General features: G+C 34.1%; 5 protein-coding genes and 1 long non-coding RNA gene across 7 annotated transcripts in view; 3 read left to right on the top strand and 3 right to left on the bottom strand.

The window, feature by feature from the left end:
- LOC100635532 (neuroblastoma-amplified sequence-like) overlaps positions 1-1,694 on the bottom strand; it is an 18,097-nt gene extending 16,403 nt beyond the window's left edge. The window contains exons 1-6 of the mRNA XM_019999543.1: positions 1,593-1,694; positions 1,478-1,534; positions 1,141-1,183; positions 980-1,063; positions 510-557; positions 424-467 (exon numbers count right to left, since the gene is read on the bottom strand). The gene's annotated coding sequence lies outside the window, so the exon portion shown is untranslated. The remainder of the gene's footprint in view (positions 1-423; positions 468-509; positions 558-979; positions 1,064-1,140; positions 1,184-1,477; positions 1,535-1,592) is intronic.
- Positions 1,695-1,954: 260 nt separating this feature from the next.
- Positions 1,955-3,391, top strand: LOC109583983 (uncharacterized). The gene has a single exon (XM_019999532.1). The coding sequence runs from the start codon at positions 1,955-1,957 to the stop codon at positions 3,389-3,391; it is 1,437 nt and encodes a 478-aa protein (XP_019855091.1).
- A 221-nt stretch (positions 3,392-3,612) lies between these two features.
- Positions 3,613-3,957, top strand: LOC109583986 (uncharacterized). The gene is made up of 3 exons (XR_002185799.1): positions 3,613-3,636; positions 3,683-3,817; positions 3,865-3,957. It is a non-coding gene; the product is annotated as an uncharacterized LOC109583986 (long non-coding RNA).
- Positions 3,958-11,536: 7,579 nt separating this feature from the next.
- Positions 11,537-14,868, bottom strand: LOC100635405 (serine/threonine-protein kinase ULK3-like). Its single transcript, XM_019999534.1, has 16 exons — positions 14,673-14,868; positions 14,329-14,466; positions 14,144-14,264; positions 13,989-14,093; positions 13,441-13,511; positions 13,308-13,380; positions 13,101-13,183; positions 12,891-13,046; positions 12,723-12,828; positions 12,629-12,669; positions 12,481-12,583; positions 12,267-12,410; positions 12,106-12,146; positions 11,997-12,044; positions 11,762-11,837; positions 11,537-11,674 (listed from the first exon to the last, which is right to left on the bottom strand). The coding sequence occupies exons 1-14, from the start codon at positions 14,859-14,861 to the stop codon at positions 12,027-12,029; spliced, it is 1,389 nt and encodes a 462-aa protein (XP_019855093.1). The 5' UTR covers positions 14,862-14,868; the 3' UTR covers positions 11,537-11,674; positions 11,762-11,837; positions 11,997-12,026.
- Positions 14,869-14,951: 83 nt separating this feature from the next.
- Positions 14,952-18,905, top strand: LOC105313636 (dentin sialophosphoprotein-like). 2 transcript variants are annotated; one of them, XM_019999537.1, is made up of 11 exons: positions 14,952-15,032; positions 15,082-15,173; positions 15,340-15,492; positions 15,545-15,608; positions 15,697-15,745; positions 15,812-16,933; positions 16,989-17,108; positions 17,182-17,324; positions 17,623-17,749; positions 18,084-18,224; positions 18,595-18,905. In XM_019999537.1, exons 1-11 carry the CDS (start codon positions 14,967-14,969, stop codon positions 18,846-18,848), a joined length of 2,331 nt encoding a protein of 776 aa, XP_019855096.1. In that variant the 5' UTR covers positions 14,952-14,966; the 3' UTR covers positions 18,849-18,905. The 2 variants fall into 2 exon arrangements, with proteins under 2 accessions (XP_019855096.1, XP_019855095.1); XM_019999536.1 differs by having other exon boundaries at positions 18,081-18,224.
- LOC105313635 (coiled-coil domain-containing protein 112-like) lies at positions 18,882-22,777 on the bottom strand. Its single transcript, XM_019999541.1, has 12 exons — positions 22,678-22,777; positions 22,511-22,623; positions 22,173-22,274; positions 21,806-21,881; positions 20,895-21,078; positions 20,705-20,791; positions 20,412-20,555; positions 20,088-20,237; positions 19,492-19,590; positions 19,298-19,444; positions 19,030-19,244; positions 18,882-18,984 (listed from the first exon to the last, which is right to left on the bottom strand). Exons 1-12 carry the CDS (start codon positions 22,764-22,766, stop codon positions 18,954-18,956), a joined length of 1,437 nt encoding a protein of 478 aa, XP_019855100.1. The 5' UTR covers positions 22,767-22,777; the 3' UTR covers positions 18,882-18,953.
- Positions 22,778-22,801: the final 24 nt, after the last annotated feature.

Genomic DNA, 22,801 nt, shown 5'->3' with positions numbered 1-22,801 from the left:
ATTGCTTGGGCTTTTTATAGTATTTTACATAGAAATTTCCTGAAATTACACAAAACTATTAATACATTGGGTCAAAGGATACATATACATGTATGTGATTGACAGTTGTTTTTGTTTCAATGTAAAATTACATTCAGATAATAGTTATGTCTACCAGTACAGCAGTATACCAAGCATAGTTATCTATACTCTACTCTTTTTACTGTAAACGTAAAAAAATTCAACTTAACAATGACAAGATTTTGTCTTTTTATGCAAGAATTTGTCCATATTTGTTTTTGCTTTGGCATGGTCACATGACAAAAAAATTACAGTCAAAATTTGGACTTCCAATGAGTTATGTACAACATCAATCAAAATTAATTAATAATGACATCATGATTACAATAATAAATGCTGCAAAAATCCTGTTGACACAATTACCTTTTATTGCAGCACGTGCTGTAGTAAAATCATCTAATATTGATCTAATAGACAACATTAAAAGAGAATTATACGTGTACATGCACCTTATCTCAATGACAGACTCCTGTACCACTGCTAACTGACGTCCATCACTAAAAATCAATAAACATGAAGAACACTTATACATGTACATGCACAGGCAGCAGTAGAATTATAAGATTAGTTGGGCAAAAAATGGCAGGCAAAGCGCACCGTAAATTTTGGCCACACTCCCTTTGGGGGGTATTTTGGGCAAATACTCAATGCACGCATACATATAATACTATTAAAAATATGCCCAAAAGGCACCCTATCTAATCTGTACAGTCTGTGAAGTACTAATTCTGGTCCTCTTGGAAGGCTGGTTGACAAAGGAAAGCAGAAAAGACTGTCTCTTGCTAGCCATGGTAATTTTTCATGACTAAAAATGATGCCATTAATTGGTTTCTGATTTCCGGTCAAAATTTTTGGTCGGGCATGGCCCATCCTGGCCCGACCCGGCCGCCACCTATGTGTACATGTACATTGTACACACCTGCTAAGTACGAGTTGCCATGACAACCGACTATTCAAGAGGTCAGATAAGACTGAGGGTGGCTGTGATGACAATCCTAATAATCTACAAAAGAATATACTGAGGTATACTGAGTAATACTAGAGTATACTGAATTATAAGAGCTCTTTGATTATTTGTACCTTGTTGGGCTTTTCAGAACAGCTAAAGCAAACCAACTACAAGCTAAGGAGAAATCATAAAAAATTAACATAAGTACATATAAAAATTTATAGCAGAAAATTATGGAGGGAATTAAATTTGGTGAATCAGCATTTTGATAGCCATTTGCCAAATTAAAATCGGCCAATGACTCAAAATTTAGCAACTTTACCAAATTTTACTCACGTTACCCTCTATATGGTGTTAATATTATTCATAAATACAGTGGGACATTCTGGAATTTTTGTGGCTTAATCAAAAGTCATTATTATATTTTTCTTTCCCTCTACCTTTGTATAGCACTGTATGTATGCTTACCATTGAGAGCTGCAGTGAGTATCTTGTCAGTAGCCGGGACTGATGATCATTTTCATTCTAAAATACATAAATTATGGATATAGAAATAAGCATCAGTTACTAAAAGTATATTTACTAATATAAGGACTGTTTCTGGCCACTCGTAAGGTATGTCCAGGTCGTATAGAATTCTTTTCTCTTCTTTCTTTGAAGACTCTTCCGCCATTTTATCTTAATAAAGTAGACCACGCCTCTATTAATAATTTGCAATTTTGCATAAAAAGCATGAGTTTATTTGCTCAAGATAATTAATTCCCTTGAAATTATGAAGTTATCAGCAGTCATTCCGGAAATAATGCTCTTTTTATTGATTATTCTACTTCAGCAATGCAGTAGTAAGCTTTAATTGCATGTACCAACTTGTTCTTATTGACTACAATTGCAGCTAGCACTAGCAGCCTCTCATCTTATGGAAGTGAATTTTATTTGGCATTTCCAATGAGTCTCTATCGAGCAACAAACCTCGGACTAACAGTACACACACTCAAGAGTACATCAGTTCAATACAGCATTGAGTCTCTTGATGAAGGCTTTAGCTACTCTGGTACAACCACTGCAGGAGATCCTGATGTTGTTGCTATACCATTGAATTATGAAGTCTTCTTATCCTCCTATCCATATCGAAAGTTAGGCCTGCATATTACATCACTAGAGACTGAGCCTGTATCTGTTGTTGCATGGAGTAAGAACATTTATGGGTACTTTTCATTTCTTGGGCTTCCGTGTCACACTCAACCAACAAATTCATATGTATATTATGCAGTTTCATCTCATGGTTACAGTAACTTTCCTGGATACTTTCTCCTTGTTGGATGCATGAATAACACCAATGTCACCATAGTACCAAGTCACTATGCTAACATTACAATGCCAATCAATCCACAATCACCAAACAGTGGATATAAGACATACCTGGCAGGAGAAAACAACACATTTGTCATACATGCAGGGCAGACTATAAAAGTGTACCAAACTTATGCTGATATCTCTGGAACTAAAACTATTTCAGATGCTCCATTGACCGTTATTAGTGGTCACACTGCTGCTCAGGTTCCACTTGGAACTATTGGCACTGATCCTATGGCAACACAAGTCCCTCCTACTATCACTTGGGGTACAGAATTCCTCTTGTCTCCTCATCATAATAGGAATACTGGTCAATTCTATAAGATTATTGCCCACAGGAATGGAACTAATATTGAAAGGAAATGTGACACCAGTCCTACAGTTAATGCTACTCTCTCCTCTGGCCAAGTCTATCAGTTCAATACTTCTAACACTTCTTACTGCAGTCTTGTAGCTAACAGACCAATATATGTGGGGCATGTTGGAACAAGTAGAAACTTTAATGGAGGTACTTATGGTGACCCAACACTTAATACAGTTCCTCCAATAAGCCAGTACTTACACTCAATAGAGTATACAACACTCTTTACAACATTAAATGGTGTGAGTATCCTTGTACCAAATGATCAATATTTTAGTAACTACCTGATAATTGATAATACTCTCCGCTCTATTTCATGGACTTCCATAATTAATTTTCCTAATGGAACAATTGCCGGTTATGCCTTTTCTGCCTCAACTTCTGGTACTCATAAATTCACCCATTCAAGAAATTCAGGAAGGCTATTTCTTTCAGTGTATGGATGGCCACCTTATAGAGGATATGCATTCTCAGGTGGTATGGGTCTCAATCCAATAGATCCACATGTTACTCATCCATTAGTCAGTTTCACTCAAGAGCTATTTATTGCATCAGAAGGAAATGGTGAAGTCATTATCTATTTGAAAAGAAAGGTGGATGTTGAGGAAGAAGTATCAGTGAGAGTGAGTGTTGCTCCCCAACAAGTGGACACAGCAGAAGGTAAATAATGCAATAAACATTACTATTACCTGTATATATATAATTGATATAATAGATGGAGCTGATTATTTGTCAATGAGTGCAGTGGTCACATTTAGATATAGAGAGACGCTACAAAATGTAACAATTGCTATTATTGATGACGTCTATGCTGAACCTATTGAGTATTTCAGTGTGAGACTAGAGGCTGTTGGAAAAGAAGTTGTAGTCTTTCCAATTACAGAATGTACTGTAGGAATACATGACAATGATTGTAAGTATAACACAGTGTTTATCAGATTCAATATTTTCACACACAGATATACAGATTGGTTTTAGTAACTCATCCCTGATTATTGATAGTACAGAAATGACTCTTGACATGTCCAACTATCATGGAATAATGCAATCAGGAGAAATATCAACTGTTCAGTTGCAAGTTGAAAGTTTATCAGGTACAGACAAACACTTTTTACATAAATCATATATCTTTGAATCATAGGTGAAGCTTTAAATGTCACTCGCTTTGATTTCTATAATTACAGTGGAAGCTACAGTGCAACTCTTAATCTCTCTCATCTTCCTTTCCCTCTGGTATATAACCAAAATAATGCTGTGTTATTAGGGAGACTTACTATTGATAAATCAAGCATCAATCTGACAATAGAACCATCCATCATCACAATTATCTATAATTCTTATGCCACAACAACAACACCTGTCAATTGCATGACTTGTGGGATCTATTTCACTTCCAGTGTTTACATAGCACCCACTCCAATATCCTCACAAGTTTGTATGTTTTCTCAACCAATTACAATTCAATCAAGAGTATCAACAGTCTACACAAAAACTACTTTGATTAGTGCTACAATTGGAAATACAAACCCTTCAATATCTAAAATAACAATAACGGTTGAGAAGACTTTGCCATGTTCTGCAGCTATACTACCAACAACACAACCGAACCAGTCCTCGTTGAACTCAAGTGTAGTGGTTGGAGGTGTAATGGGCTATGTTATACTTGTCATTCTTGGTGTCGTTGGTACAGTGGGTGGGTTTTTCTGTGGAAGAAGTACCAGAAAACAGCAAAGAATGACAACAACAACAGCAACAAATGAACCAGTTATTTTTAATGAAGTTAATGATTATAAAAGTCATGAAACTGCAATTAGATCTAGTATGCCACGCGAGAGTAAAAATCAGTCTATTCCACTGCCGATGCTTCCATATAATAATGATGAAGAGATCTATGATGACGTTTACATGGAAATGAATAATAATTTGGAGGAAGAAACAAAATACGAAAACTCTGCTGTAATTGCAGCAAAATAACTATGTTTGGTTTGTTATTGTGCATTTCTAAAACTTTAGTTACTGAGTGAGTTTATTTTACCATTAGTTTTTTTGTTGTATAAAATTGTATTTTCTTTCATTGAGTGATGCACTAGAACTGTGAGACAATAAAGAGTGTACATGTGTATTGAAGTACTGCAGTTCATTAATATTTTAGCAGACAATAATAATTTTTTGATGTATAAACACAGAAATATAATAATTTGTCTTCTATAATTATTGGCTTTGCATGGAGTTGAAGTTGTACTAGTTGAAATCTAGTACACAAAAATATTCATTCACACATGTACAATTTTAAAGATACTTTAAAATTTGGCTCAAGTGACTGTACAGAGTGTTTTGCCAAAATGACTGTATAGGAGAAAATTTTCTAAGTTTATAATTTTTCCTGATACATATACATGTTCTTATGCTGTATATCAAGTTTGAGTGGATTTTGATCAAATTTGAAATTAAAAAAAAATTTTTTAAGTTGCTTCCAAAGATGATGCACAGTACATGCATACATGTACTGTATATAATAGTATACCCTACAGTGTAGTCGGATTTATTGACGAGTAAAAAAATTTGACAAAAACTGAAGTAAATTTCCTCAGTTGGCAAGTTTTATTTTGACAAGTAAAAAAATTTGTGCTTTTGTATACACGTGGTACAAAGTACAAAATTTTTGATGGTTATAAAATTTGAAGTTTTATTTTAAATTGTCAATTCATCAAAATAAAACCTTTGTCAATAAATCCCACTATATGGTATGCTAATTGTTATGCTTACTATTTTAAGTATCGTCTTAGGAGGTTCAGTCAGTAAGAGGTTCTGTGGTTTAAGGTCCATGTGAGCTTTACCCTTTGACCTTAGAAACTGCATTGCCAGTGCTATAATAATAAAAATTATAAAATATCACTTTAAAATTATTTTACTACCGCCCACTCACCTAATTGCCTGAGAAACTTCCTTGCAAGAGATTCTTTAAGAGTTTTACGGGAACTAATGAAATGAGAGAGATCCCCACCACCACAATAGTCTAACATGATAAATATAATTATGTTCACTATTCCATTGAAGAAAGAGAAAAGGAATTTTTATTTTATTTTTTATTTCCATACTTCAAAGTCCAGCATGCATACAATGTGTTTATGATCAATTCCTTTCATCACTTTTATTTCGGTAAAAAGATCAGCCACTACAGAGTTCAGCCTCTTTCTCTCTATGCACTTGATATAACCTATCCTCTTATTGGACTAAAAAATAAAACATGCATTCAAATGCATTGCTAAAAATTTTATCAAATAAAATCTGAAAATTGACCCAAATTTGCCAAAAATTTTAGTATGCTTATGTGATCAAAATTTTGCTAAAATACCCAAAATTTGTTTAGCTATACTCTTGTAACACTTATGTGGCAAGGTATTGGAGTATACAGTCAAAATTGTACTGATGGATAAATGAACTAATTCCTAGTATGCACATGAAGTCATGAACACAGATTTGTACTACAAGTACAAATATAATAATTCTTAAAAAAATTTTAATTATGCAAAGTACAGCTGCACTTGTATCATGTACATGTCTTCCTGGAATTCCGATTTGTTCAAGTACATGCACAAATTAAGAAACATGGCAATCCCCACCTGTTAACATAAACACCCACATTCATTTGTAATGAAGCAAAGCAGATACAATCACAATGTCATTCACTAACTAACTCTCCTTCTCTCCCTCTCTCTCCTCCCTTATTGTAAATTTGTAATTGAGGCATAATCTTTTTCTTTAAGCATTAATTGTAGTATAGTTGACTTTGAGATCAAAGGAAACTCAGTGTCTCTATATCCCTCAAAGTACTGTGGAGGCAGTTTTAGTACTCTATGGGATTTAGAGACCATCGGTGTCCATACTAAGTCCTGCATAGAGCTATGGGAGAATTGTCTCCCATAGCTCTATTGAGCATAAAGCATCCCAGTACTATGAGTACTGGGAGTTGAACTTTGACTCTTTGGAAGAAAAGAGAAACTGATTGAGATAAACAGATACTGACAAAGCAATAGCTGCAGTACAAGTGTTTCTGGATTACCTCATCTTCTTTTCAAAAAATTGTGTTAAATCATAAATTAAAGGATTAGTATAGACGGTTATAAATACCATCTATAAAAAATTAAAAATTCAGATATTATCAACTAAAAAGAATGACTTGTAGTGTATTGTACTATTAATTAGATTGAATCTAATCATCACAACTATGCATCAGATTTCCATATTTGGAGAACAAGTAGTCTATATAAGTCATCACTCGCAGCTTGCAAGTATACACTAGTCAGTCAGTACAGACAGTAGCTAGATCTATGTCTCTCCTGTTAGTGGTTGTTCTCTTATTCTTCAGTAGCTCCTGCAGTGTCTCCTCTGGTCAGTATTATGTGTCTGATGACTGCAGTTCAGTTACTCAGTCACCTTGTAATCCTTTATCAGTGTATGCTGGGAATATGTCTCAATACAATAACATCATCTTCTACTTCATTGGAACTAGTAGCGTTAACTTTAATTTTACAATGGACTCAGTACAGAATATAACTCTACATGGACTGGATCAGTCTCCTACTATTCACTACCACTCATATCAAAGGTCTATAACAGTCACTACCAGCAGTCATGTCAGTTTCAGTAACTTATCATTCCAACAAGGTGGGATACAATTTATGTATTCAAGTAACATCACAATTACTGGTTCTATTTTTAAAGACCTAAGCCAATTAAGTTTCACCAATGTTTTTGATAGTAAGATAACATCTTCAGTTCTTGATAGTGTTTCACTAAATATTGACTATTTTCCACCTCTAGTGTGTTACAATGAATTACACCATTACTCATTAACACTGACTGATGTTACTCTGACTAAAGACAGCTTCACAATATTATATATGGGACATGGTACCTCATATGATATATCAGTTATTATAAATAATATTAATATCATCAGTTCACCAAATGGCGAGTATGATTTTGATGTTGAGTGTAATCTGTCAATTGAATCTCTTTTTTCTCTGTATATTACCAATTCATCAACACTTCATGTAGATGATGGATTTGGCTTTGCGTTTTACACAGATTCACTGCAAGATTGCAATATTAAAGGTGTTGAATCACGATTGACTATTGTAATTGAAGACTGCCAATTTCTCAACAATGGATTATCTTTTCAAATTAATAGAGATTACTCTCAATTAAGTAATCATTATATTGCTATTACTGTTAAGTCATGTTCAATACATGACAATGATCGGTATGGTTTATCCATTAACGGAGGTTTATCAACATCAGTTTATATCAGTGTTATAGATACTGAACTTGTTGGAAACAAAGGAAATGAGATAGTAGGGTGTCATTCTATCATTCTTAATAATGTTACTGTTACAAATAGTCTATCAACAGGACTGGTGATTATAGCCTCAGTAGTAACAGTAGAAAATAGATTAGTATTTAAGAATAATACTGGAGTAGTTGGAGGAGGAATGGCAATAAATGGTTCATCTGTTGTGGCCCTATCACCATCAGCTAACTTGGAGTTTATTGATAATCATGCAACTTATAAAGGAGGAGGAATTTATATTGATAAAAAAACCGCATGTGCATTCACACACAAGCATAGAGTGTCACCAATCCCTCTTATATTAAAAAATAATACTGCTAGAGTAGCTGGAATTGATATATATGGGTCACTAGATAAATGTGATAAAGATTTCTATGAATTCTTTTATTTGTTTAACAGCACCAATCCTTCAACATCAAGTGATCCAAGTGCATTTGCTTTTTGTGATCCTGACAGCAATGAAACCACACCAATATGGTATGATGATGACCAAAAAAGTGTTTTTATAGGTCAACCACTGAAATATAATGTTGCTTTATTTGGACGCACTTCTGATAATAACACATATAGTCTTACTGATGGAAGAATAAGAATAGAAATAAATGGAACAATAGTGATAGACAAATACATTAATAATTGTTCACTGATTGAGTACACACCAAAATATATCAACCATTATGGAGAACACAACATTACACTTGTCATCACTACTGATACATTATACAGAACTAAATTAGGTACTTCATTTATTCTTAATGAGTGTCCTATTGGTTTCAGTGTAAACAGTTCAGGTGTTTGTGATTGCAGTGTTTCAAGAGAGAATGTCACATGTGATATAAATACCCTACACATTACACACAATGGTCTACTGTGGATTGGAACATATCATACCAGTACACCTTTCAATGCTAATGAAACCAATCCTAATGCATGCATTATCAATGAGGACTGTCTCCTCTATTGTTCTCCTAATCCTGTTACCTTTCAGTTCAATCACACTGATACTCAATGTGTGGATAATAGAGGACACAGAATGTGTGGATCATGTACAGAGGGATACAGCCTACTAATGGGATCAAACAAGTGTGGACATTGTCATGATAATTACATGATGATAGCTTGGGCTGCTCTGTTTGCAGTGATGGGTGTACTACTTGTGGTTCTACTCATTGCTCTCAATTTAACAGTATCAGTCGGTACACTCAATGGTCTATTGTTTTATGCTAACATTGTCAAGTTATACGAGCCAGTCTTTTCAAGGAAAGGAGCATTACCAGTCTTGAGTCAAGTCATATCATGGATTAACTTAGACTTTGGGTTTGAGATATGTTTTTACAATGGTATGGACAGTTATGCTAAACAATGGCTCCAGTTTGCTTTCCCTCTCTACCTGTGGATCATTATCATTATCATTATACAATTGTGTGGGAGATATGGTAAGATATCAAGACTGATGGGGTCTCATGCTGTTCCTGTTCTATCTACACTCTTCCTTCTCTCATATACTAAACTAGTACGTACTATTGTTATTGTACTACACAAGCGTGAGGTAACTCTTCACTGTACAAATGAGTCAGTAAGATCAGTTAGTTTATGGTATGAGAATCCTAATGTTGAATATGCTAAAGGGAAGCATGCTGGACTATTTGGATTTGCCCTATTGGTGTCTATTTTCTTTGTCATACCATACACACTGTTCCTTTTCCTTAATCCATTTTATGAGAAGTATCTTTCAAATTTCAAAGTTTTCAAAAAATTTTGGAATCATTTCAAGCCTATTATTGATGCTTATAGTGGTCCAATGAAAGACGAGTATCGGTTCTGGCCTGGTCTACTGCTAGTGGCTAGGATACCAGTACTATTATCAGTTACTTTAGTTGACAGTTTCATTCAGTCACAGCACTTCCTATTGTCAATGCTATTGACAATGTTAGCTATTGTGCTATCATTAGGTTATTGTTTTGGTGGAGTTTACAAGAAAAGAATGAACAATGTACTTGAAGTTTGGTTCTTGTTTAACTTATGTTTCATGGTTGGTCTATCTGTAGCCTTTACTGATGAGAGTAAAGTATTGATCTGGTACAATATTTGTTTATCTGTTTTTATTTTTAGTTTTATTTTGATTGTTGTTTATCATCTTTACCTGCAGTTATCACATATGAAATGTTATGATGCTCTAATTAAGAAGTTATTCAAGAAACAAGATGAAGATGATGATCCTCTTTTAGATGTCACTGAATCACATCTAACTGTTGATCAACAAAGGAGAGCTATGGTACCAAGTTCTACTGATGTTAGACGCTGTGCTAGTCGTGAATCAGTTGTTGATTTGTTTTAATCATAATCTTTAGTAGTTTTTGCTGCCACATACTTCTATATTTTTAATTATTATTTAGAAGCAGTAACTATAATTATGCATTGTTTGTTATTTTTAGAATTTGTAGTTTGCACTTTTATACTGTAATAACAACAGAGTTACTATTTTTGCTGTTTTTGTTATACTAGACTATTGCCTTTGATTTTTTGTTTTTAATTTAAATCTTTTTATCCACTATTTCAGTGTCATGGGAAGCTTACTAAAGATAATAACATTATAGTCATTGTATACATGTACACTAGTACAGGTACATAAATGAACAAAATTAATTCTTAGTATGTACTAGTAGTATACATAGAGTCATGAACACAGATTAGTAGTACAAGTACAAAATATGAAAATTAAAAGAACATTTTAATTTATTATAAAAGTGCATGCACGACTGCATGCGTACGTGTCTTCCTAGAATTTGTGTAGGTTATTGGTAGCTATAGAAAGGATTAGTTTGCCATGGGTATATACTTCCATACAGGGTTCCCCACAAAGCATGCTAAGTGAGCTAAACAGCATGAGCTTCATGAGCTGACAAGCACTACAAATACTGTACATAGCTTTTGAAGCAACTTTAAAAATTAATAAGAAATCCAATTTTGATTGGAACATAAACACATGTTTGTGAGAGTAATGTCACTCCTTAACAAGTGGACTAAATTAAAAACATCAGAAAGTAAATAATACATGTAATTCCAATGCTATTTATGCATGTGTAGAAATAAGTAGAGATGGTTGTCATGGTCATCATTTTTTCATAAGTGAAGTTTGAGATCTGTAGCTAATGACTGATATTTTAATGGAATTTAAATAGGCTATACACCAGGCAATATGTTGCTAGCAACATTTGTGGTTACTTTGATCTTGTAATCAACATGTTGCCTAGAATAGAAATCAGTTCTATTTTTGCAACAAATTGCGCAAAAGATCAAAGTAACCACAAATGTTGCAAGCAACATGTTGCATGGTGTATGGAGGCCTTAATGTCACAATTGCTATTATTGATGACCTCTATGCTGAACCTACTGAGTATTTCAGTGTAAGGCTAGAAGCTATTGGACAAGAAGTTAGATGTGTTGTAGTTTATTAATATTTTAGCAGACAATAATTGATGTATAAACATACAAATATAATAACTTGTCTTCTTAATTATTGACTTTACATGGAGTTGAAGTTTTTGAAGTTATAAATTCAGTGATCTTAAAGCACTGGGTCACTGGACATGACATGCTACAGGAAAAAAATTGAGAAGCGATTAAAGAATGGTTAATGAAGCATAAGATTTCATGAATAATCCGCACATAATACAGCACTCACTTTCGTTGATGGTGGATTTCAAACTAGAGGCAGATGAAGGAGAAGATGATGACCTTTGATAGCTGGGAACTTTCTTCTAAAAGAATACAACAGCAAATTTATGAACATCAATGAATTATACAGTATATATTATCTATATTAGTACAAAACAGCTTTTGGTGATCAGGATGTGTACAAATGCATTGTTAATCAAATACTTGTACGTACATGTAGCCTAGCTATTGCTATTGCTTACTTCTAATAAAACAGTTAGTTCTTCTCCTCTTTAAAGAAATACCTGTACCTACAAAAGATTGAAATGGGAAATTGAAGTAACTGTAACTGTGTTATATTGCTGGCTGTACTTCTGAGGCTATTAATTTCTTCTTTTCAGGACTATCAGCCTCTAATAATAAAGAAATGGTCATTAAACTTTCTCAACATACATTACATTTATATGTAGATGAATCCAACCACAATAAAAATTACAAAATAATGAAATAAGCATTTTCAATGTTATTTTTACTTTCTATCAGTGGTAAAAGTATCGAGACAGCTTCTTTATAAATCTCACGTGCAGAATGATACGAATGTCTATCCTCCAACTGATCAGCTTCTTCAATCAGAGAATGAACATCTTTTAACTGGGGAAACTCAGCTTGCATCTCTTCTACATAATAAAAAATTAAGATTCCATTAATATTGATTAAATTCAATATTCACACTTCTAAATGACTGACCTAGTATTCTCTTCCTATTCTCTCCTGCAGTATCTCTCAGTGAGGGTTTTTGTGTTCTGACCAGTGACTTTAAATACTCAGCTCTAGCAATATACTGCTCTATCTGTTTATAATTTAGCAAATAAAGAATATCAAACAGGAGCTATACCATATCTTTTAAGCTTTCTTTAGTACGATGATCTTCTTCATCTATACAAAAAGAGCAGCTATAAATAAAGATCAATTATTAGTATTTTTATTACAATCTAGTGCAGGTACAAAATAGTCCAATGCTTGGCAGTAATAGTTAACTGCAGAACTGTACTTTCCATCACTGTCTTTAACTACAGCTTGCTTTACAAGCTCTCTCTATAGAAATAAAATAAAAATTGATGTGCTGCATGTACTTGTATAAATAATGATTCACTTACAGCTTTACTGAGGCACTCTGGCCCTGGCATATGCTCAAGGTCAATGTATGGATGATCAAAGAACTCTTCAAAAGAGATTCTTTGACATGGATCTCTCTCCAAAAGTCCTCGCAATACCTCCTTACATTTTGAGGAAGTTTCTGGGACAGAAGGAATCTAATAAATCAAGTTTAACCATGTGTATCATTTTAAAGGGGTTTAATATTTTACCACAATAGGAGTGTCGTTGAGAACTCTTAAATGAAGCTCTTCTATTGTGCTTGAATGATAAGGGGCAAATCCATACAAAATTTCTAAATAAAACAAATAAATTTTATTGGTTAAAACCTAGGTAAGTGTTATAATAGAAAATAAATCAGGCATTTTATTTGAAAATAATTTTATTTTGGATATCAAAAAATTATTTTAAATGTTTACCGAATAGAATGACTCCTATAGACCAGAGGTCAACTTTTGCATCATAAGTCTTACCAAGCATAACTTCTGGAGCCTGTGAAGTGATGAATGTACAAAATAATGATCATTTGTATTCTATGGTAACTGACTTTACCATGTATAATGGTGACCCTCTAAATGAAGCACCGTGATCATTGTCTTTTAATAATTGAGCCATCCCAAAATCTAATACACAAAACGATTCATTCACACATGCACAATTTTAAAGATGCTTCAAAAATTGGTTCAAAGTCCCTGTACTATAGTACAGGGTCGTTGGCCAAATTTCATCAAAAATGACAAGGTGAGAATTCTTCATTTTTATTACATTTTCTCATGCATATACATGTACTTATGTTGCGTAGAAAGTTTGAGCTGATTTCGATCAAAATTGGATTTTTTACAAATTTTTAAAGTTACTCAAAAATCGGGCCAAAGTCCCTGTACTATAGTACAGGGTCGTTGGCCAAATTTCATCAAAAATGACAAAGTGAGAATTCTCCATTTTTATTACATTTTCTGATGCATATACATGTTCTTGTGTTGTGTAGCAAGTTTGAGCTGATTCCAATCAAAATTAGATTTTTTATGAATTTTTAAAGTTGCTTCCAAAAGCCATATACAGTATATACTTTAATAAAACAATACTAATTATTCTTATACCTGCTATTTTAAGTATCGTCTTAGGAGGTTCAGTCAGTAAGAGGTTCTGTGGCTTAAGATCCATATGAGCTATACCCTTTGACCTTAGAAACTGCATTGCCAGTGCTATCATAATAAAATACCACTTTAAAATTATTTCTTTATCGCCCACTCACCTAATTGCCTGAGAAATTTCCTCGCAAGAGATTCTTTAAGAGTTTTACGAGAACTAATGAAATGAGAGAGATCCCCACCACCACAATAGTCTAACATGATAAATATATGTTCACTATTCCACTAAAAAAGAAAAAGAATTATTTATTCCATTTCTCTCTTTTTTAAAAAATTATTTTTTCCATACTTCAAAGTCCAGCATGCGTACAATGTGCTTGTGGTCGATTCCTTTCATCACTTTTATTTCGGTAAAAAGATTTTCAGCAGACGCAGAGTTTAGTCTCTTTCTCTCTATGCACTTGACAGCAACTATCCTCTTATTGGACTAAAAAAATTAAAACGAAAACTTGTATCAAAATGTAGAGCTAGAAAATTTTATCAAATAAAATCTGGAAATTTGACCCAAATTTGTCAAAAATTTTAGTATGCCGATGTAGTCAAAATTTTGCTAAAATACTCCAATCTTTACTAGCTATACCCTTTACCCTTTTTCTCCACTTAATGGTAATAATATCTTATACTATTCCATACCTTCATCATTGCTTTATAGACAGTGGCATATGATCCAGACCCAAGGCACTCCATTAGTATAAGACCACCAGGACGGGGCAAACCTTCTCTAACAGGGGCTATTGATGAGGTCACGGTCCTCCTGGTAGGTCTAAGACTCTGTCCAGGATTGCCAGAGGGGTTTCCTCGAATGCCTGAAGCAGACGCCATCTTTATTTTGTAAAGATGCTGACTCAGCAGGCTAGCCCCGCCTAGTATAGTTATTAAAACCCACGTGGTAAAACGTGGTTGCCTCTGAGGGGCGGGTTTGATAAAATGGCTGAACACGTGTCATCTCCTCTTTGGAAAATATTTGTAACACATCTCCAAAGGAACTATGTGGTATGCTATTGAGTGAAAGAGAGAGGGGAACTCTTCTTTTATCATGTAGGTTGCTGTCAGGGAGACTGATAGTGTTCTTGATCTGAAAAAAGAAATTTTAAAGTCACATGCTGCTTTACAGAGCCGCTTTCATGGAGAAGGGTAAGCAAAAAATGTTAATGTACTAGTATGAATGAATAAATAAATTATTATTATTATATGTGATGAAATGTAATATTAATTTGTGTTAATATTAATTTAATAATAATAACCAATAAATAATAATAATAATAATAATAATAATAAATAAAATTATCCTTTTTTCTAGTGTTCTGTCACCACCTGATACTAGTCTCAGTCCGGACTCAATTGGTTTATTTTTATTAAACAATTACGAACTTTGTAATCACAACAGAATATCCGACGTACTCTACGATGGAGCCTACATTACCACTTCCCATTCCGACCCACTATCAATAAGGTAGTAGTATCACATGATAATCATCTGACACATTCATTTATTAATTATTTAGAATGCCACAAAATTCTTATAATTCCCCGCCTCAATTACCATACTCTCTCCATCCCTCCTCAACAGTAAGTCTAATAACATTAATGCTTTATTATTATCATGACTAATTACACTAGCTATTGGTTATATCAATTTCCATTATTATTACTTTAGTTTAACTTTCCAAGACCTCAGTCAGCATTCCCACAGAATTTTATCCCGAGTAAGTTTACAAAACATTGCAATATAACATACTTAGCCCTATTATTATAATAATTATTTTTTGTAGCAATACCAGATTCATCAGTGAGGATGACAGATAGTTACATATATAGTGTCAAAAGACCTGAATACTCTAGACCTGATGAACTGACACACTCATTAACTGCCAAGCCTGTTGCAGTGGAGGAAGAGAAAAGAACAGTGGGGGCTGAAGGGGAAGCAAAAGGAAGCTCTTCAGGGAAAGGAAAGAAGAGAAAGGCAGAGTCTTCTTCTGAGCCGCCAACGAAATCGAAAAAGAAGAAACGGTCTTCAACGAAAAAGGACGAGAATAATCTTCAAGACGAGGAAGAAGACAAAGCTACTGATTCCAGTAAAGGAGGTGGTGCCAGTAAAAGTAGCAAGAAATCAAAAAAGAAAGAGGGGAGTTCTTCATCAAAGAAAACAGAATCAAAATCAAAGAAAGAAGATTCAGCAACTACTTCCTCAGACCTTCTAACTCGATCCTTTGTTAGGGAATTATTGTCATCATCAAGTGATGAAGATTTTGAAGAAATTGCATTACGGACTGTCGAAGCAAGCAAAGGAGTAAAAGAGACTGGAGGTAATGGAACTGAATCATGTGATACTGAAGAGACTAGTATTCCCTCAAAAGAAAAAGAAGTATCTACTCCTGAGCAACTAGCAGTAACTGAGGATAATTATCATAAAAAGAAAGATTCAAAATCAAGTAAGAAAGGTTCGTCCTCTTTAAGTTTAAAGAAGAAAGGAGCAAAGAAAACGACCAAGTCTCCAAAGACGCCAGTCACTGTATCAGCACCAACTGTTGTAGCACCTCCTGAGAATAAATCTACTAAAACTAAGCCATCTACTACTAGTACTGGTGGCAATAAATCTAAAGGAAAGACTAGTTCTGTGACTATCGATTTATCTTCCAGCAGTGATGAAAGTGATGACGAGAGAGAGGAAGAGAATAAAGGAATGGAAGAAGAGCCGATTACTAATAATGAAGTATTAGCAGCTCAAAAACCTAATGCACCTCCTCCTAGCCAGCGAGAGAAAGAGAGCAAAGAAGGAGAGAAAGAAAGTTCGCACTCATCTGAGTCTAGTGATGAAAATGATGATACTCCTCCAACGAAAAGCAATACCAATACTGGAACTAAAAATACTGTTGAGACTGGTGGTAATACAGGTATGTAATACTGGTCATACTGGTTGTAATTATCGGTACGTACATGTACATGTAGTTAGTGAGAATGGGTTGTCTTTGAGTGAAGAAGAGGAGGAGGAGGAGGAGGGAGGAGAGAAATTGGAGAAAGATAAAGAAACAAATGAAGCTGCTTCTCAGGATTTGTTTGCAAAAGAAGGTATTGTGATAATAATAATAATAATAATAATATTAAAGTGAGTTGTATTTTTATTTTCTCCTCCTTTCTTCAGATAGCAGTAGTGAAACTGATAGTAATAATGAGAGTGAAGAGATTCCAATGCAAGCTCCAGTAAAAGGGACCAGTAGGAAAACTGGTAGTGAACCAGCAGCAAAACTACCACTGGAAACTAAAGCAACAAAACCTACCAAAACTGTTAGTGTCATGATATAGTAATGCATACATTCATAGTTCTGCCTATTGTGGTTGGGGGTAGTCGGGACAACCACCTCAAAAATGAACCAACCAGTTCATCACTTAGACCAACCATCCAATTAATACTAATAACCATACATAAAGCATGATATTGTAGTCTACTAGTATGGTGTACATAAATTTAAAAGGATCAATATTAGTCTCCAACCACCTCTAATTTTTTCTAGGCAGAACCCTGATTATGAGTACATGTACATGTTTTAAATAATTGAAATATTGGTCTGTATCTCTTTTATAGGCAGCCATTGCTCTAACGAAGTCAGCTACAGCAGCACATCCTCCAGGACGGGCTCCTCCTGTTAAATCAAAGACATCAAGTACAGGAACACAGCAGACACTGAAACAAAACACTGTATCTAAAGAAGGTATTATGATGGAGTTATTTTAATGATGATCATTAATTAATTAATTCGTGATCAGCCTAATGTATTATTAGTTAATGAAGTGGAGGATCTAGGGAATCCATGGGGCAATGGAATCACCTTTGGCAGAAGAAGTTGTCTTTTTGCTGTACTTTTCCTCCATTTTATTTAATTTAAATTTATGATTCAGGAATACTCTACCACGAAGAATTAAATTAATTTGGGGTTAAATTTTAATTAGAATTAATGAGCCACACCCACTTAATTGAAATTGAAACCCTTCTAGATCCGCCAGTGTAATGCGTTATTATTATTATTAATTATTTAATTCCAGTAGATGATGATGATTCTTCATCTTCAGTATCCACCAGTGAAGAGGAGGAGGAGGAGAAAAGAGAACCTGTCATTCAAAAGAAAGGAGGGGTCACCACACGTAGCAAGACCACAGGCTCAGGACTTCAAGCATTAGCAGTAGATGGTAAGTAAGGGATGATTTAATAATACCTATACCGTATAGTGGGAAATTTTGGAGGGAGTTAAATTTGGCGAATCACTAAATTTTGGTGAGTGACGAACTTTAATTTCGCAAATTTGTGGCCACGTGCCATTAAGCATGCGCATAATGGCTCAAAATGGCAGATTTTTAGTTTGGCGAATGGCTATCAAAACGCCAAATTTAATTCCCTCTAAAATTTCCCAGGATAGAGTATTATACATGTAATTATTATCGTTAATTATTATAGTACATGTACATGTATGCACGAACAAATTACTGTATTTTACTATTATCATTATTCTCTGTATTTACTATTATTATTATTCTCTGTCTTTTAACTCATTCCTTCCAGCTGAGCCTTCTAACAAGAAGACACTTAAGAAAACCAGTACATTACCGCCAAGCAGCTCCAAACTTCATCAAAAGTTAAAGTCTTCACCCGCTGGAATCATTCCAGCAAAGTTATCTCAGAAGAGAAAGCAGCAAGCTAGAAAGATAGGGGGCCTAGAGCAACTGACAGCAGTTGAGGAGAAATTATCACAAAGTTTGTCTCAAGAGGATGTGTCACAGATGATAGCTAATAACGAATCAGTGTGGGCTGTATGATGAAAGCTATAGCCTCTTTTATAAATATTATTTTTGACATTAAACTGTAATAATAAAGTATAATTATACTTTACTTTAAGTGATATTATTGTTTTTGAGTGTCTATTATAAATTTTGTCTCCAGGTTGGTGTTGCCCTACATACGAAGAATAACTTATTGTCTATAATTCATTTCTTATACCTTTTAGGAATTGAAAGGAGGGGAACTGTGGGACTATCTGCTCCTCCTTTTTGTCTCTCCTCCCATACGCTAGTTGGTTTTAGAAGTCTTGAAGGATCACGGCTAACTTTGACAGCCACCGTTCCTCTCAGCTTATCCAGTCTCTCTCTCTTTGCCTCTTCCTCTTCTTTTAAAACTGCTAGCTGTTCCTGCTTTGCTTGCAATATCTTTGTATCCTTTAGAAAAATTTGTAATCTTTTTACTCTAAAATTGATGAAATTCCTCTCACTCTTAATTGAAATTGTTGTATGTGCTTCTTTGCTGCTTTGGCCCTTTCTTTTTGATGCTCTTGTTCGACTTTGTCCAGTTCTTCCTTTTGCTTTTTCTCCTCATCTTTTTTCTTGGCATATTCTTCTGCCTGTTTTCTGATATAAGACTACAAGTACAGAATAATGACATTATTCATCATTAGTTTTAATCTACTTGTCTAATTTCTTTTTGTTTCTCTTTCAATGTCTCTTCTTTCCTTCTTGCTTCTTCTCTCTCGGCTGCAGCTAACTCCTTCTGTGTCTTTTGCTCTTTCTGCAGCAATGAAACAATTACAATGAAAACTTGTATTTACTATTTATTCATATGTACATTGTGAGAGAATTCTCCATTTTTATAATTTTTTCTGATACATATACATGTACTTATGTTGCGCAAAAAGTTTTAGCTGATTCCAATCAAATTTGGAATTTTTACAGACTTTTAAATTTGCTCAAAAATCGAGCAAAAGTCCCTGTACTATAGTACAGGGTCGCTGGCCAAATTTTGCCAAAAATGACTAGGAGAGAATTATCCATTTTTATAATTTTAATTTTTCCTGATACATATACATGGTCTTATGTTGTATAAAAAGTTTCAGCTGATTCCGATAAAATTTAGAATTTTTACAGACTTTTAAAGTTGCTCAAAAATCGGGCAAAAGTCCCTGTACTATGCTAGTCAGGCTACAGGGATTTTGGCCTAATCACCAAAAATAAAAACAAGAGAGTTCTCCATTTCTACTACATTCTTTAGCATGGTTACATATTAACCTTCCATTGCTCAAGTTGAAGTTTCTTTTCCAGCCTTTCCTTTTCTTGAAGTTTGTCTTTGCTCTTTCTTCTCTTCTCTCTTCCTTCCTCCTCCTCTTCCTTCTTCTTGTCTGAGGCACTAGCTGCTGCTATCTTCTTCCTTTTCTCTAACTACACAAAATGAAGGAAATATCCTGCCTCTCTCCACACCTATTTCTAACTAAATCTCAACTACACTATCAAAATATGAGTAGGAACCCCAATACACATGTACATGTTGCAAGCATAAAATTATCAACCCCACTAACTAAATAATATACATGTACATGTAAATGAAATACAAACCTCTCTCCATTCCAATATTGCTTTCTTCTTCTCTCCTTGCAATACATTGTACTCTCTGTACCACTTGATGTGTTCCTGTATGCTCTCCATTGATTGTGAAGGGATTTCACGAACTGCTTCTTCAATTAATGATTCTTCATTAGCCTATAGAGGAAAATAAGAGCCATTTAAGCTATCAATACTTTTATTACCATACTGAACTAAATTTCCTTATGTTATAAACAAATATGAAATAATCAGTAAATTTACATATGATGTACATGTATGTATGTATGTACAATGTATCTTATAACCTTATGCTTATTCCAAAGTTTAATAAATACTTTATTATCAATCTCTTCCCAGCCTCCAGAGTGACCACCTTTGGAGCATAAGAAATTCTACAAAAAATTGAATAATATTAAAAATAATTATAGTAATTTTAAAAAATAATTAAAAATAATTAGAAATACAAAAATACACTGAATAATTTCTGGCACTCACTTGAAACTCGGTCACTGCTGGTGGTAGACTAGATCCTTCCTGATTCTCTTTGTCAGTTCCAATCACGTGACCACTAGTCACATGACCCTCATCTGTTTTGGCAGTCGTCCATGAGTCTATCTGTCTCTTATGAGCCATCACTTCTTGCCAAATGATCCTTTCTTGTTTCAATAGCTCCTCATATCTAAAAAAAATAATAATAATAAATAATACTTTCTATAACCATCTGGCACTTTAATGCACAGATGTGGCTACGTCAATCTTTTTTATAATAATAATAATACTAATAATAATAATAATAAAATGATAGTAATAACTAGACAAATGTAAAACATTTAAGGGGTGAGCCTAAGCAAGCCATAGTGTATTATTTATATGTCCATGCAAATACAATACAAAAGTGAAAATTTTGTCCATCACTTCATCACTGAGTCATGACTTAAGAATCTCTGCAGCAATTGCTTAGAGCATTAAAGATTCAGTCTAGAGAATAAACAGTAACTGCATGCAGTCATGCAGAAACTAACTATGCATGCAAGTTTGTCACTTTGCATTTTGCAGCATTCTCTAGTCTAGATTGTATATCTGCTTTCCCAACCTTCCTTGCTGCTAAAGAAGTCTTTGGACAGCAGCTTAATCTTATCATCTTGCTGATCATCTGCTGCAAATAGGCTCAGACTTGCTGGTAGCCACCATTTTATTTCATTGTGCCCACACCCACTTTCAATGAAGTTTTTAACTTTAATTGACTAAATAGTTGAATCAGTTAATTAACATGATGACCCTGTAATGATGCTACAGTCTTAGTGGAGCTCGCTCAGGCTCACCCAAACAAAATATACAATTGCCATAATAATTGACACAGTTGCATAACCATTAGCATCATTAATAGTTGAATTGTACGCTCATACGTGCGTTTCTGGCTCTCTTTCATACGGAGAAAGCATCTTTCGATCTCTTCCAGAGTCTCCTTCATCCTTTCTACACCTAACGATCAATAATGATGAATCCATAATGTCAAATACAGTATAGCCTCTTTATAATGGACACTCTCTATAGCGTACACTTCCATTTAATGGACGGCACCTAGTGTACCAATTACATTCCTTACTGTATGAAACAACCTCCACATAAAGGACACCTCTGTATAACAGAGATACCTTCTTGACCCGAAAGTGTCCATTATATAGAGGCTACACTGTAGGTCACATGGTGATGGGTATTATTATTATTATTATTATTATTATTATTATTATTATTATTATTATCATTACTTACATGTACATGTACATAGCTGCTCAGTTTCCTTTTCTTGAAGCATGTGTCTGACTTTGTCAACTTTCAATCGTGTTTTCTTAATGTTGTGTTTCATTTCAAGCTCTAAAAGTAGTGACAAAATTACAAATGTACTAATACTGAAACTCAACCATTTGACACATGCAAAAAGCTGAAATAAAAACTTAATTCCATTCATAAATGACTGCATACCAGCATTATAATTATTAAAAAATATGTATATGTATATATATAATGTTATGAACTAAAAGCTGTTTAATTTTAGAGTTAGAGATACAATTCATCATTCATTAATTCTTATGCTAACAGTACAGGCTCACTCTCATTTTGCTGCGATCTCCTTTCTCTTCCTCTCTCAGTCTCCAGCCCTCCTTTAAAATGTTCACTTAGTATCTTCTGGTTGAGTGAATCGTCTCTCTCTAGTGCTGCCAACCTAACAAATAATAATAATAATAATGAACTGGTACTAGTAGATTCGTGTATTCACTTTATGTTCAATTGTCTCAATTCGCTCAGAACTTCCTTGCCTTCATTTTTTGAAGGCCTCTCTGCCTTCTCACAATCGTAATCCGCCATGTTTAATTATTTCAATGAGCTCCACCCATTTTCTG

Source organism: Amphimedon queenslandica, unplaced genomic scaffold, assembly GCF_000090795.2.
Source record: "Amphimedon queenslandica unplaced genomic scaffold, v1.1 AMPQUscaffold_13258, whole genome shotgun sequence".
In the NCBI taxonomy this organism is placed as follows: Eukaryota; Metazoa; Porifera; class Demospongiae; order Haplosclerida; family Niphatidae; genus Amphimedon; species Amphimedon queenslandica.
This window is presented reverse-complemented; position numbering and strand designations above follow the sequence as displayed.